General features: G+C 36.7%; 1 protein-coding gene across 1 annotated transcript; it reads right to left on the reverse strand.

Moving 5' to 3' along the window:
• Window positions 1-1,024: 1,024 nt before the first annotated feature.
• LOC140822404 (uncharacterized) lies at window positions 1,025-3,291 on the reverse strand. The gene is made up of 4 exons (XM_073183167.1): window positions 2,133-3,291; window positions 1,582-2,074; window positions 1,188-1,521; window positions 1,025-1,057 (listed from the first exon to the last, which is right to left on the reverse strand). The coding sequence occupies exons 1-4, from the start codon at window positions 3,289-3,291 to the stop codon at window positions 1,025-1,027; spliced, it is 2,019 nt and encodes a 672-aa protein (XP_073039268.1).
• Window positions 3,292-13,012: the final 9,721 nt, after the last annotated feature.

Genomic DNA, 13,012 nt, shown 5'->3' on the forward strand with positions numbered 1-13,012 from the left:
TCACATGTTGTGCTGGATGTTGTAACATCTGGAGCAACATCTGTCTTTTCCAGCGGTATTTGAGTCTCCAAAAGATCTTCAACATCATCTTCTGCAGTTTTCTTCTTAAGATCTGCGCAGTCATAAAAAACAACATTAATTGATTCCATAATAGTTCTTGTTCTAAGATTAAACATACGATAAGCATGACTATTAGTGGCATAACCAAGAAACAGACACTTATCACTCTTGGAATCAAACTTAGCCAGTTGATCCCTGTCATTCAAAGTGTAACATAAACATCCAAAAACATGAAAATATCTAAGATTAGGCTTCTTTCCCATAATTATTTCATAAGAGGTCATGGTTGATCCACTTCTTAGATACACCCTGTTTGAAATATGACATGCTGTGTTAAGGGCTTCTGCCCAAAAACGTTTTGCAAGGTTCTTTGAAGTTAGCATTACTCTTGCCACTTCTTGCAAAGTCCTGTTCTTACGTTCGGCAATGCCATTTTGTTGTGGTGTTTTTTGCGCTGAAAATTCATGAGAAATACCTTTCCTGACACAAAAGGATGAGAATGAGCGATTTTCAAATTCTTTACCGTGATCAGTTCTAATCCTTCTTATCTTCAGACTGTGGAGGTTAGTGATTCTTGTGATCAAATTTTTGAATACATCGAACGTATCTGACTTTTCTTTAATAAAATTAACCCATGAAAAACGGGAGAAGTTATCAACACACACGAAAGAGTATTTCTTACCTCCGAAGCTCTCAACTTCCATAGGACCCATAAGATCCATGTGTAGTAATTCCAGACACTGTGTTGTCCCAGGTGTTGGCAACATTGGATGCGACACGTGAGTTTGTTTACCCTTTTGACAGTCACCGCACACATATGGTACACCAGAAGAGATATTAGGCATACCTCTTACTGCATCGTACTTACTCAAGTTTTTCAGGGTTTTGAAATTTGCATGTCCGAGTTTTTGATGCCAAAGATCAATTTCAGTGATTTGCACATGTTTGCATGAAAGGTCTTCTCCTATTTGGTAGCAATTGTCTGAGGACCTTGTACCTGTCATAATACACACATTCAATTCATCAAAGACTTCACAGTTATGTTTATCAAATTTAACAAACAAATTATCATCACATAATTGGCTTATGCTTATAAAATTTGAATTCAATCCTTCAACATGGAGCACATTGTGAAGCCTTGGCAGTCCTTCAACATTCAGTGTACCTTTTCCTACAATTCTTCCTTTTTCTCCCCCTCCATAGGTCACTCTACCACACTTTTGTTCAACATAATCGATTAGACGTTCTTTAGAACCGGTCATGTGGCGTGAGCTTCCACTATCAAAGTACCAATGACCTGTAGTATTAGTTTTCAATGAAGTGTAGACAACTTTACAGTGAGTTTTTACCTTTGGAACCCAAATTTGTCTTACTGTAGGTCGATGATAGGAGGTGTTGCGGGAAATGTTGTGCAACATTCGGGGCAACATCCGACTCGACCTTTGGTTCATGCAGTCATTCCTGAGCTTAAAACAATAGGGCCTTATATGACCAGGCTTAAAGCAGTAATGACAAACATACCTGCGTTTTCGTTTCTTAGCAATTGGAGCAGCAGGTTGTCTTTTTGGTGAAGATCTTTTGCTTGGAGAGTTGATTTGCGGTTGTGGAGATGGAGATGTATCAGTTTTTTCTTTCACAAAAACAGTAGACTTAGAAGATTCACCTATTTCAAACACACTGACTTTGAATCCCAGACCTTTCTTGTCATCTCTTCCCACTGAAAGAATGGTTTCAAGCTTTGATGTGCTCGAATTAAACTTGGACAGGGTTTCAGTTGCCTTCTGAAGTTCTTCTTTGATATGACCAAGTTCTAAATCCTTTTTGCTCAAAACTACCTCGAGTTTAGCAACCACTGCTTTTAGATCAGCATTTTCTTTCGCCACCGATTTCAGTTCGGCATTTTCTTTCATGAGATTTGCATTAAGCTTGTTTCTTTTGGTCCAATCTTCAAACAATTCTTCATAAAGCTCCTGGACACTTTCAAAAGTAAGTTCTTCACCATCAACCTCCAAATCTTCTTCACTCAGTCAAGTTACCAGAAACTGTAGAGTTGAAGCAGACTGATTTTTCACAAATGTTGCGGCCAGGTGTAGCAACACCTAAAGGATTCACTTGTAGCAAGCGGGTTTCTGTCAGTAGTGCAGTCAGGGAGGTTTGATTGTCTTCATCAGTGGTCTTCTCCTCAAGATCTGATTCTTCATCGCTTAGAGATGCATTGTAGCCTTTGTTCTTGCGTAATCTGTTTGCACACTCATTTGCGTAGTGACCGAAACCTTGGCATTCTCTACACTGCACCGAATCATACTTCCTTGGTTTAAATTGTCCCCTGCCTTCGTTCCTTGTTTGGATTTGTAGCTTCGCAGGAAATCTTTGTGGCTTTTCAGGTACAGGGAGGCTCGGAGACTTGGATGACTGTGCATCCTTCTTATCTCGGATTCTCTTCAAGTAATCACCAAATTTCTTTATGATGAAGGAGATAGAGTCCTCGCAGAGATCAGAATCATTGACTTCTTGGGATATTTGAAGGAGTTCATTGTAGGAGTCATTTGAAGTTTGAAGTGCAATTGTCTTCCCTTTATCCTTCTTTTGCATGTCCAGGTTCATCTCAAACGTGCGTAGTGAGCTGATAAGATCTTCCACTGACATCTTAGACGTGTCCTTAGCTTCATCTTTTGCGCAGATTTTTATGTTGAACCTTTCAGGCAGAGAACGGAGGATTTTGCTTACTAGACGCTCACTTGAGATAGCTTCTCCAGCACTGAATGCCTCATTAGCAATCTCCCGTAGGCGACGATCGTACTCGAGTATGCTTTCAGATTCTTCCATCCTCATCATCTCGAATTTGGAGGTAAGCAGCCTTAGTCTGGTTCGTCTCACACTCTCAGACCCTTCACAATGACATTGAAGGATATCCCATGCACTTTTAGCCGAAGTACAGTTTGTGATTAAACTGAACATGATCTTATCAACCGATGTGAATATAGCATTCAAAGTCTTTGAGTTATGGTTTGAATTTTGAACTTCGTCAGCAGTCCAGTCAGTTTCAGGCTTTGGCCGTTTGTCACCTTCTTGATCCATCACGACTGGTGGGGTCCGTCCATTGATGACACGCTGCCATGCCCGTTCATCCAGAGATTTTATGTAGTATCTTATCTTAACCTTCCATAGGCTGTAATTAGTACCATCGAGTACTGGTGGTCGAAGTGCAGCGCTTGCAAACGAGATGTCCATTAGTTATTTTTCTGTCAAACGAAACAAAAACCAGAATCAGCACTTAGTATATCAAGAGTTGGCTCTGATACCACTTGTTAGGATTATTTTGTCCGACAGATATCGAAAATAATGAAAAATATCAGAATATGATGTAAGATAGTAAATTCGTGTTTTATCAGAATTAGATGTTGTGCCAGATGTTACAACATCTCGGACAACATCTTAATGCAACGGATAATTAACTTTTATAACATAAATTAACTTGACATAGATAAATGGACAATATTAAATATGCACAAGTATAAATACTTGTGCAGTGCCTTAGGGCAAAAATTAATCACTAGAAAAACGTAACCGTTTACACAAAAACCTATCACTAGTGATTAAAACTAAACTCAATTTCCTCAACACGTTGAGAAAACAAATGCCTTCTAAAAATAAACAACCAGAATAAAACTAAAACAAGAAAGCTAAATACGTGATGCCAAAAATGGAATCCACGAAAACAGTCTTCAGCCAACTTTTGCATAGATGTTGTCTTCAGATGTTCCCAACATTCAAGGCAACACTTGTTATCGGCAGTCTTCAAAGCAGCAACGTTAACAGCGATTTTCTCTGAGAATCAGAACGTGCAAAGTGTGCTTATTACTTCGAGTAGAAAAACGACCATCCTTCAAGGTCCTAGGTTTTTCTTTTTATAGATGAGAGCCTTATCTCATAAGGAAACATATTTAAACAAGGAAAGTTAGAGTTTAATTTAGAAATAAACTCTATTTAAACATTGATATCATATCTTATCAAATCATTCACATAAATATAATATCTTAACAGTATGCTCAAATATACTCGCACAATTATCTCATTATTCTAAGAAAGGCAAAATCACATAACATAATCATACTCAAATTAAATTAGAAGATATAGTTAGGGAAATAATTTAGTTCTATAATTCTTTTATACTTGGCAATATTATTTCCCTTCATCCATGATAGAACTCCATTTCCTATTTTATATTGTACAATATCATTTATATAAATGTGAAAAGAGTTAGTTTATCCTCCAGGAGTAATTCTTTTTATTTCTCAACCTCATTAGATCACTTGAGTCCTCACATTTTATGGTATAATTCCTAATGAGTTTCGTGATGTTATGCTGAGAGACGGACCTCGAGATACTTATAACATGTTCAAGAACTTTATCTATATAGCTTGAATGTGTATACAAATAAATTAAATATCATAGTTTAATAAAATCGTAAAATATTATTAAAATAAATATTGTTTTAACCTAAGAGCCCGTAAAGTTCCATCTACAAGTTGTTTTGCTTAACACCATCTCTAAAACAAATTTAGTGGTAACTGGAAATAGATCGTTGTTGGAGCCGTTGGTTTATTCTCCAGCTTCTTGTTATCTATTTTCTTGTATCTTTTCTCCTGATTAGTGTTTCTGTGTTCTGTGAGGATAGAGGAAGTGTTGAGTTTATGAAGTATTTATTTGTTAATTTGATGTAAGACGAAAAAATTTCAGTAATTTGTCTATTTTATTGTGTAAACCCTCTTTTGTTGTGATTGATCTGGTCTTTGATTGTTGTCATGCTTTTGCTCGATCGATAACCCTCGTCGTTCAATTTCACTTCTGTTGAGGACAGAGTCAGTCTCAGTCAGGAAGACAACGGCCAACCCTCTCACTCTCTCTGTTGCTATTATTTTTCAGTACAAATCCTTTTACTCTTTCTGTACGTGGATTTATTTCATTGAAGATCACAGCTTTTTTGTGTTTTATTTTATTCTATTTCTGTTTCTTGAAATGGGATTTGGATATGATCGTGGCTTGAAATTTGACATTGTGTATGCATGCTTTGTTGGTTATTTTTACGTCGAAGAGAGAGTGATTTTCTGCTGTTGTTGTGTGTGAATTGTAAATGATGAGTTCTTGTTTGTTTCTACACCGTTTAATGCTCAGCTGAATTCATGCGATTTTCTTGAAATGGTCGGGTTAAATACATTTATTGGATTTAAGCTTAGATCAAAATTGGTTGATGACCAGTCTACTATTGTTCTACGTTTCAATTTTAAATTTTATCTCCATCCCTATATCTTCTTTGATGTTTAAATTCAATGCAAGCCTCTTTGACGAGGATGGAAACTTTTAGTTTGTTCTAGCAGCCCAATACAGATTTGGAAAGATGGTGATTGTGTTGACATGACAATTGATTATTGTGAATTATCAGAATATACTTTAGATTATATAATTAGGCATGCAAAATTGTTACACATTTTTGGCATTTATATAAATCATATGTCTTGTTTTTTTCGAAATCCAACAATCATAAACTAATATTTTGCATTTTATGTTTGTTTAGTTGTCGTTAGAAATTGATTTCTTTATTATTTCAAATCTCACTGTGGTAAGTCAGTTTCGTTCTTTGATAATCTTTACCATGATAAAAGAAAGAATACGTGCTGGAGTCTATAGCTTTATGAAGCCTTAACTTTTTTTTATTTACCGTAACTTTTTTTTTCCCTGTTTTGATCAATCCACATTGAAGAAATGGTAGAACCTTTGAATCAATTTGAAGACGACCTACATCTAGTGATAAATAATAAAAAAATATTGTAACTTTTTCTGTGTATGTATTTTGCTGTATTGAAATTGATAAATCCCGGATGCACTTAGATAAAAGGCCCAAACATTATGAGGTGAGAGTGGAACATTTCATTAGAGGTTGTTTACATAATCCTTATATTGACCCCAATTTAATTCATTGTCCTTGTTGCGAATGTATCAATCTTTCCATTTGAGAGTATTTTTATTTTCATGGTTTAGTCAAAATTATGTGAATTGGATTTGTCATTGTAAGCCTTCCGAAAATGATAGAGTAAATTTGAGTGTCAACCAAAAGACAATTGATAATTATTATGACAACTTTGAAACAATTAATATGTGTGAGGCATCGAATGATAACTATGTTGATAATTTTGATGCTTAATGAATGAAAATTAAACAAATTAATCAATGTGTTTGATTGGAAAAATTCGAAACGAATAATGAATACAATGCCTAGAATTATTATTTATTTTCTTTCGTTTTCCTAATTGAAGAAATAATTGGAAAATAAAACAGCAAGTATAAAAATGAGTAATAATCCCCAGTAGAGACTAGTACGATTCAATTCAACATTTTGTTCGTTCGGGTTTGATTGTGTCATAGCTCTATAATTCGGGATTAGGTTTATCGTTGGATGAACTGCATTGCTGAGCTTAATGACCGAATATTAAGTTCGGTGGTTCTGAATTAAATTCAAAACGAGTTTATCGAAGAACTTCAAACGAGTAGTCGGAACATGTAAGGGAAAGGAACCGGAAAAAAAAATCGATGAACAGTCGCAGGCGCGCACCTGCCCGCGGGTCAGCGTGCACACAGGTGTTCCTTCGGATTTTTCTGGCATTTTTCATTTACTTGGCATTGTTTGATGATTGTGGTCAGTTACAATGGCCAAGGGACACCCCTATGAATGAAAGATCGTGTATTTCACATGAAAAACATTAAATGCTTGATTTATTGAAAATCAAAATATATGATTTTCATTTTTGCATATTGTTCTTCTTTCTTCTTCAACAAGAGAGAGTTCCATTCATTTCCTTGTTATAGAACTTGGATATTTGAGTGCTCATTATCCAAGAGTTGTAGTTGTATCTTAGGAGAAGATTGCCACAAATCTTTAGCTCATTGCGAGGAGCAAATTCTTCTTAAGGAGAAAGTGTTCAACACTTGCCTCTACAAGCCATTTTCATTATTTTCTTCTTGTTTTTCCTATCAAATTTCAATATCATAAACAACAATCTTAAGAAGAATTTGGATTTTCAATCACTAGCAAGAAGAATCTCTATGGCATCATCATCTACAACACAACATGCAATCGTTGCACCAGGAGAGAAACTGAAAAAATTTTCTGGTGCAGATTTCAAAATATGGTAACAAAAGATGCTCTTTTATCTCACAACCTTGAGTTTGTCAAGGTTTTTGAAGGAGGATCCTCCCACCGTTGTTGAAGACGGGACAGACACCAACAAGAGGACCGCTTTGGATGCATGGAACGAAAGTGAATTCTGTGCAAGAACTACATCCTCAATGGACTTGACAATGCATTGTAAAATGTGTATTGTCAAGTCAAGACTGTCAAGGAACTTTGGGATATGCTTGATAAGAAATACAGGGCGAAGGATGCGGGTTTGAAGAAGTTTATTGTTGGGAGATTTTAGGAATATAAGATGGTGGACTCAAAATCCGTGATGAGTCAAGTGTAAGAATTACAACTTCTCTTGCATGAGATTCATGCGGAAAAAATGAGTCTAAGCGAGTCCTTCCAAGTTGCTGCTTTGATTGAGAAACTCCCTCCATTGTGGAAGGATTTCAAGAATTATTTGAAGCACAAAATGAAAGACATGTGATTGGAGGATCTCACTGTGACATTGAGGATAGAAGAGGACAACAAGAGCACCGAGGCCAATGCAAGTAAAATGGCAGCAAGGGTGAACATTGTTGAATCGAGTTTCAAATGGAAGAAAATGAAGTTTGAGAAGCAACCACAACAAGTCCAACAACCACCAAATAAGAAAAAGTTCAAAGACACTTGTTATAACTGCGGAAAACCGAATCACATGGCTAAGGATTGTAGGAAGCCAAAGAATGGAAATCCTCAAGCCAACATAGTTCAAGAAAGGTCAGTACCATTGATTTTTCTGAACTTGATTTGTCTGCGGATATTGTGGAAGCAAATTTGGTGGAAAAACCCAACGAGTGGTGGGTTGATACTAGAGCAACTCGACACATATGCTCCAACAAGGGGGTGTTTTCCACATACACTCCATTGACTGCGAGAAAACTAAACATGGGGAACTCCGCTACATCTGAGGTGGTGGGCACCGGAAATGTAGTACTGAAGATGACATCGGGTTTGGAAGTAACCCTTGTTGATGCACTTCATGTACCGGACATAAGAAAGAACCTTGTGTCGGGGTCTCTGTTGGTCAAACACGGGTTTAGACTAGTATTTAAGTTTAACAAGGTTGTATTGACCAAGAATGGTCATTTTATTGGAAAAGGATATCTCGATGAGAACCTTTTCAAGTTGAATGTAATGACTATACTCCAAAATGTTGTTGAAAGTAATAAAGAAAAAAGTTCTATTTACTTGCTTGTATGTTCTCATTTATGGCATGTTCGTTTAGGACACGTAAATTTTAATACCTTTCAACGTTTAATAAAACTGGAATTATTGCCTAAACACAACGTCGATCCAACACACAAATGCGAGATATGTGGCAAAAATGACCAAAGCGCTTTACCACTCGATTGAAAGATGTACAACTCTTCTAGAACTAATACACACCGACCTTGATGATTTAAAGTTTATACAAACTAGAAGAGGGAAAAGATACTACGTGACATTCATTGATGATGATACAAGGTACTGTTACGTATATCTTTTGAAGTCGAAAGATGAAGCTCTTGAAGCATTCAAAGGTTATAAGACCAAAGTTGAGAATCAACAGGCAAACAAATAAATATAGTTCGAAGTGATAGAGGGGGCGAATACGAAGAACCGTTTGATGAATTCTGCACATCTGTGGGTATAATTCATGAAACGACTGCTCCTTATTCACCACAATCGAATGGCATTGACGAAAGAAAGAATCAAACTCTGAAAGATATGATAAATTCTATGTTAATAAGTTCAGGACTACTCCAAAACTTGTGGGAAGAAGCAATACTATTGACTAATCACATCCTGAACAAGATACCCCACAAAAAATGACAAGTCACCTTACGAATTGTGGAAAGGTCATAAGCCTTCCTACAATTACCTCAAAGTGTGGGGGTGTCTAGCTAAGGTTGAAATACCAAAGTTTAAACAAGAGCGAATTGGACCAAAGACGGTCAACTGCATATTCATCGGATATGCACATAATAGTAGTGCATATAGGTTTATAGTGCACAAATCTGAAAATGCAGAAATGAATACGGGCGTGACAATTGAGTCAAGAAATGCAGTATTTTTTGAAAATGTATTTCCTTGTAAAGAAAGGAAAGAAAATGTTTCTAGCAAGCAAAAACTTGGGACGGGGCATGCAGGTCAAATATCTACTCATGAGCCAACTCAAAATGAAAATGTTGTACCATTGGAAGGTTTCAAAGGAGCAAGAGCCAAGAATAAAGAAAATGGCTAGAATCCTAAAGTCCTTTTGTCCACACTTCCATACTTTTACGTTGGAGGATGAACAAAAGGACATACAAGATGATCTGGCTAGCCCTGAAGCTCCTTATTGGAAAGAAGCCATCGACGCTGAAATGGATTCCATTTTGCAAAACCGTACTTGGGAACTAGTGGATCTTCCACGAGGTACCAAGTCATTCGGATGCAAATGGATATTGAAAAAGAAAACTAGAATTGATGGAAGTATTGAAAAATACAAAGCCAGGCGTGTGGCCAAAGGCTATAGACAAAGAAAAGGTCATGATTTCTTCGACAAGTATTCACCAGCTTCAAGAATAACATCCATTCGTGTGCTCATTGCCATTACAGCTTTGCATAACCTTGAGATACATCAAATGGATGTCAAAACAACATTCTTAAATGGTGAACTGGAAGAATAAATATATATAGAGCAACCTGAAGGCTTCATAGTTAAAGGACAAGAAAGAAAGGTATGTCGTTTAATTAAGTTACTATACGGACTTAAACAAGTGCCCAAGCAGTGGCACGAAAAATTTGACAAGGTAGTATTTTCAAATGGATTTAAGATTAATGAGTGTGACAAATGTGTTTACATTAAAGACACTCGAGAGTCTTATGTGATAGTATGTCTATATGTGGATGGCATGCTAATAATGGGGAATAGCCAAAATTTGATTAAGGGTACAAAGAAAATGTTGACAAAACATTTTGATATGAAAGATATGGGTATTGCTGATGTAATTCTAGGAATTAAAATCTTTAGAACTCCATAAGTAATAGTCCTATCTCAGTCTCATTATGTAGAAACAGTGTGGAAGAAGTTTAATGCTTATGACTCTACCCCAGTAAAAAAGCCTTTAGACGTGAATATCCATTTGGCGAAGAATCGTGGAGAACCAGTTTCCCAACTGGAATACTCTAGAATTATTGGAAGCCTTATGTACATCACTAACTGTACTAGACCTGACATCGCTTGTGCGGTTAACAAGTTAAGTCGGTTTACAAGTTACCTTAGTGATGCACACTGAAAGGCATTGACAAGGGTGCTTAGATATTTAAAAAAACAACTCAGAATATGGATTAAATTACACAAGGTATCCTATAGTACTTGAAGGATACTGTGATGCAAATTGGATTTCTGACACCAAGGACTCCAAATCCACCAGCGGCTATGTATTTAGCATTGGTGGTGGAGCAGTCTCTTAGAGGTCATCGAAAAAAACTTGCATTGCTAGATCTACTATGGAATCGGAGTTCATAGCGCTAGATAAAGCTGCAGAAAAAGCTGAATGACTTTGCATCTTTCTAGAGGACATTCCATGTTGGAGAAGCCCAGTGCCAGCAATCTTGATACATTGTGACAGTCAGTCGGAAATTGAAAGGGAACAAAACAGTATGTACAATGACAAGTCTCGACACATTCGTCGAAGACATAATATTGTGCGATAGTTGATCTCTAATGGAGTTATATACGTTGATTATATTAAATCAAAGGATAACTTAGCGGATCCGCTTACAAAAGCATTAAAATGTACTGTCTGTCAAGAGGAATGTGTTTAAAACCTACCAAATAAAGTTTTCATAGTGGAAATCCAACCTTGTTGATTGAAGAGCCCAAGATCTTGGTTCAATGGGACAACTAAGTTACGAGAACTTGAGAAATCACTCCTCATTCCTAAGACGATGAGTGAAGTTGTCTACAAAGGTAGTGAGGTTAATTATTGTACTTTTAATGATTCTGTAACTTGCAAAAGTAGGGTAAGTAGGATACCTTTTTTACAAGGAGATCACCTATGTACGTGTGAGGACGGGCCGCCTCAATGAAACACGTATGAAGCCAAGATGTGTTCTATGGCCAAAACGGACACAACCGATAAAACAAAAAGGAAATGGAAGGAAGGTTATCATGTGGGTACAGTTGTCTGGGTTTACATGAACCGCCAAGAAGTTCAAGACATCAAGTTCACTTCGTGGCCTAGTAAATCCGATTGTATTCCACTAGGGAAGGTTCAAAGCCAAAAACCATCGCTCCTGATGCGATAATTTTTCGTATATACTCTCTCTTATGAATCACGAGCATTCATGCATTAATTTCATTCACGTGGGGGATTGTTAGATAATTTTGATGCTTAATGAATGAAAATTAAGCAAATTAATCAATGTATTTGATTGGAAAAATTCGAAAACGAATAACGATGCTTAATAAACGAATAATAAATTCGGTGGTTTTGAATTAAATTCGAAACGAGTTCATCGAATGTTGAAAGAACTTCAGACGAGTAGTCAGAATATGTAAGGGACGGAAACCGAAAAAAAAATCGGTGAACAGTAGCAGAGGCGCACTTGCACGCGGGTCTACGCGCAGGTGCGTGCGCCTGCCAGTAGCAGGCACGCATCTGCGTGCGGGTCTGCGCGCGTCTGCCGAGAGCTCTTGGTAGGCGCTGTCGAGAGCTCTCGGCACGCGCACACAAGCATCGCTTCGGATTTTTCTGGCATTTTTTCATTTCCTTGGCATTGTTTGATGATTGTGGTCAGCTACAATGGTCAAGGACACCCCTATGATTGAAAGATCATGTCTTTTCACATGAAAAACATTAAATGCTTGATTTATTGAAAATCATAAGATATAATTTTCATTTTTGCATATTGTTCTTCTTCCTTCTTCAAGGAGAGAGTTCCATTTATTTCCTTGTTATAGAACTTGGATATTTGAGTTATCATTATCCAAGAGTCGTAGTTGTATCTTGGGAGAAAATTGCCACAAACTTTTAGCACATTGTGAGGGAAAATTCTTCTTAAAAAGAAAGTTTTCAACACTTACCTCTACAAGCCATTTTCATTATTTTCTTCTTGTTTTTCCTATCAAATTTTAATCCCATAAACAACAAACTATACAAAAACCCCAGAAGCGTTTATAAAATTTTTGGAAGAATCAAAGAAGTCATTGTACAAGCGATGTCAACGTTGCACAAAGTTGAGTACATTTGTAAAACTATATAATACCAAAGCAAGGCATGGGACGACTAATGCTATATTTTCAGATCTACTAATTAATTTTGGAGATATACTGCGATATAATCACAATCTACCATCCTCAATGTATGATGCAAAAAAGAATTTGAGTTTTTTGGCGTTGATTAATGAAAAGATTCATGCTTGTTTCGATGATTGCATCTTTTATAGGAAGTAATTTAAAGATTGTGTGAGATGCCCTAAATTTGTCTTGTCACAGTGAAAGTTAACGAGAACAAAGTTCAGAAGAAAGGTATTTTTGTCAAAATGATTTGGTATTTCCATCCCACACCAAGATTTAAAAACATATTTAATTCTTTAGAGACCTCAAGAAATTTAACATGACATGCAGATACCACAAACGTTGTTGGTCAGTTACTTCATCGAGTTGATTCACCATCCTAGAAGTTGGTAAATCATATGTGGCCCGACTTCGGAAGTGAGCCAAGAAATCTCCGCCTATCACTTGCAGCTGATGACATTAATCCT

The sequence above is a fragment of the Primulina eburnea genome, unplaced genomic scaffold (genome assembly GCF_022965805.1).
Source record: "Primulina eburnea isolate SZY01 unplaced genomic scaffold, ASM2296580v1 ctg811_ERROPOS673944, whole genome shotgun sequence".
NCBI classification, from domain to species: Eukaryota; Viridiplantae; Streptophyta; class Magnoliopsida; order Lamiales; family Gesneriaceae; genus Primulina; species Primulina eburnea.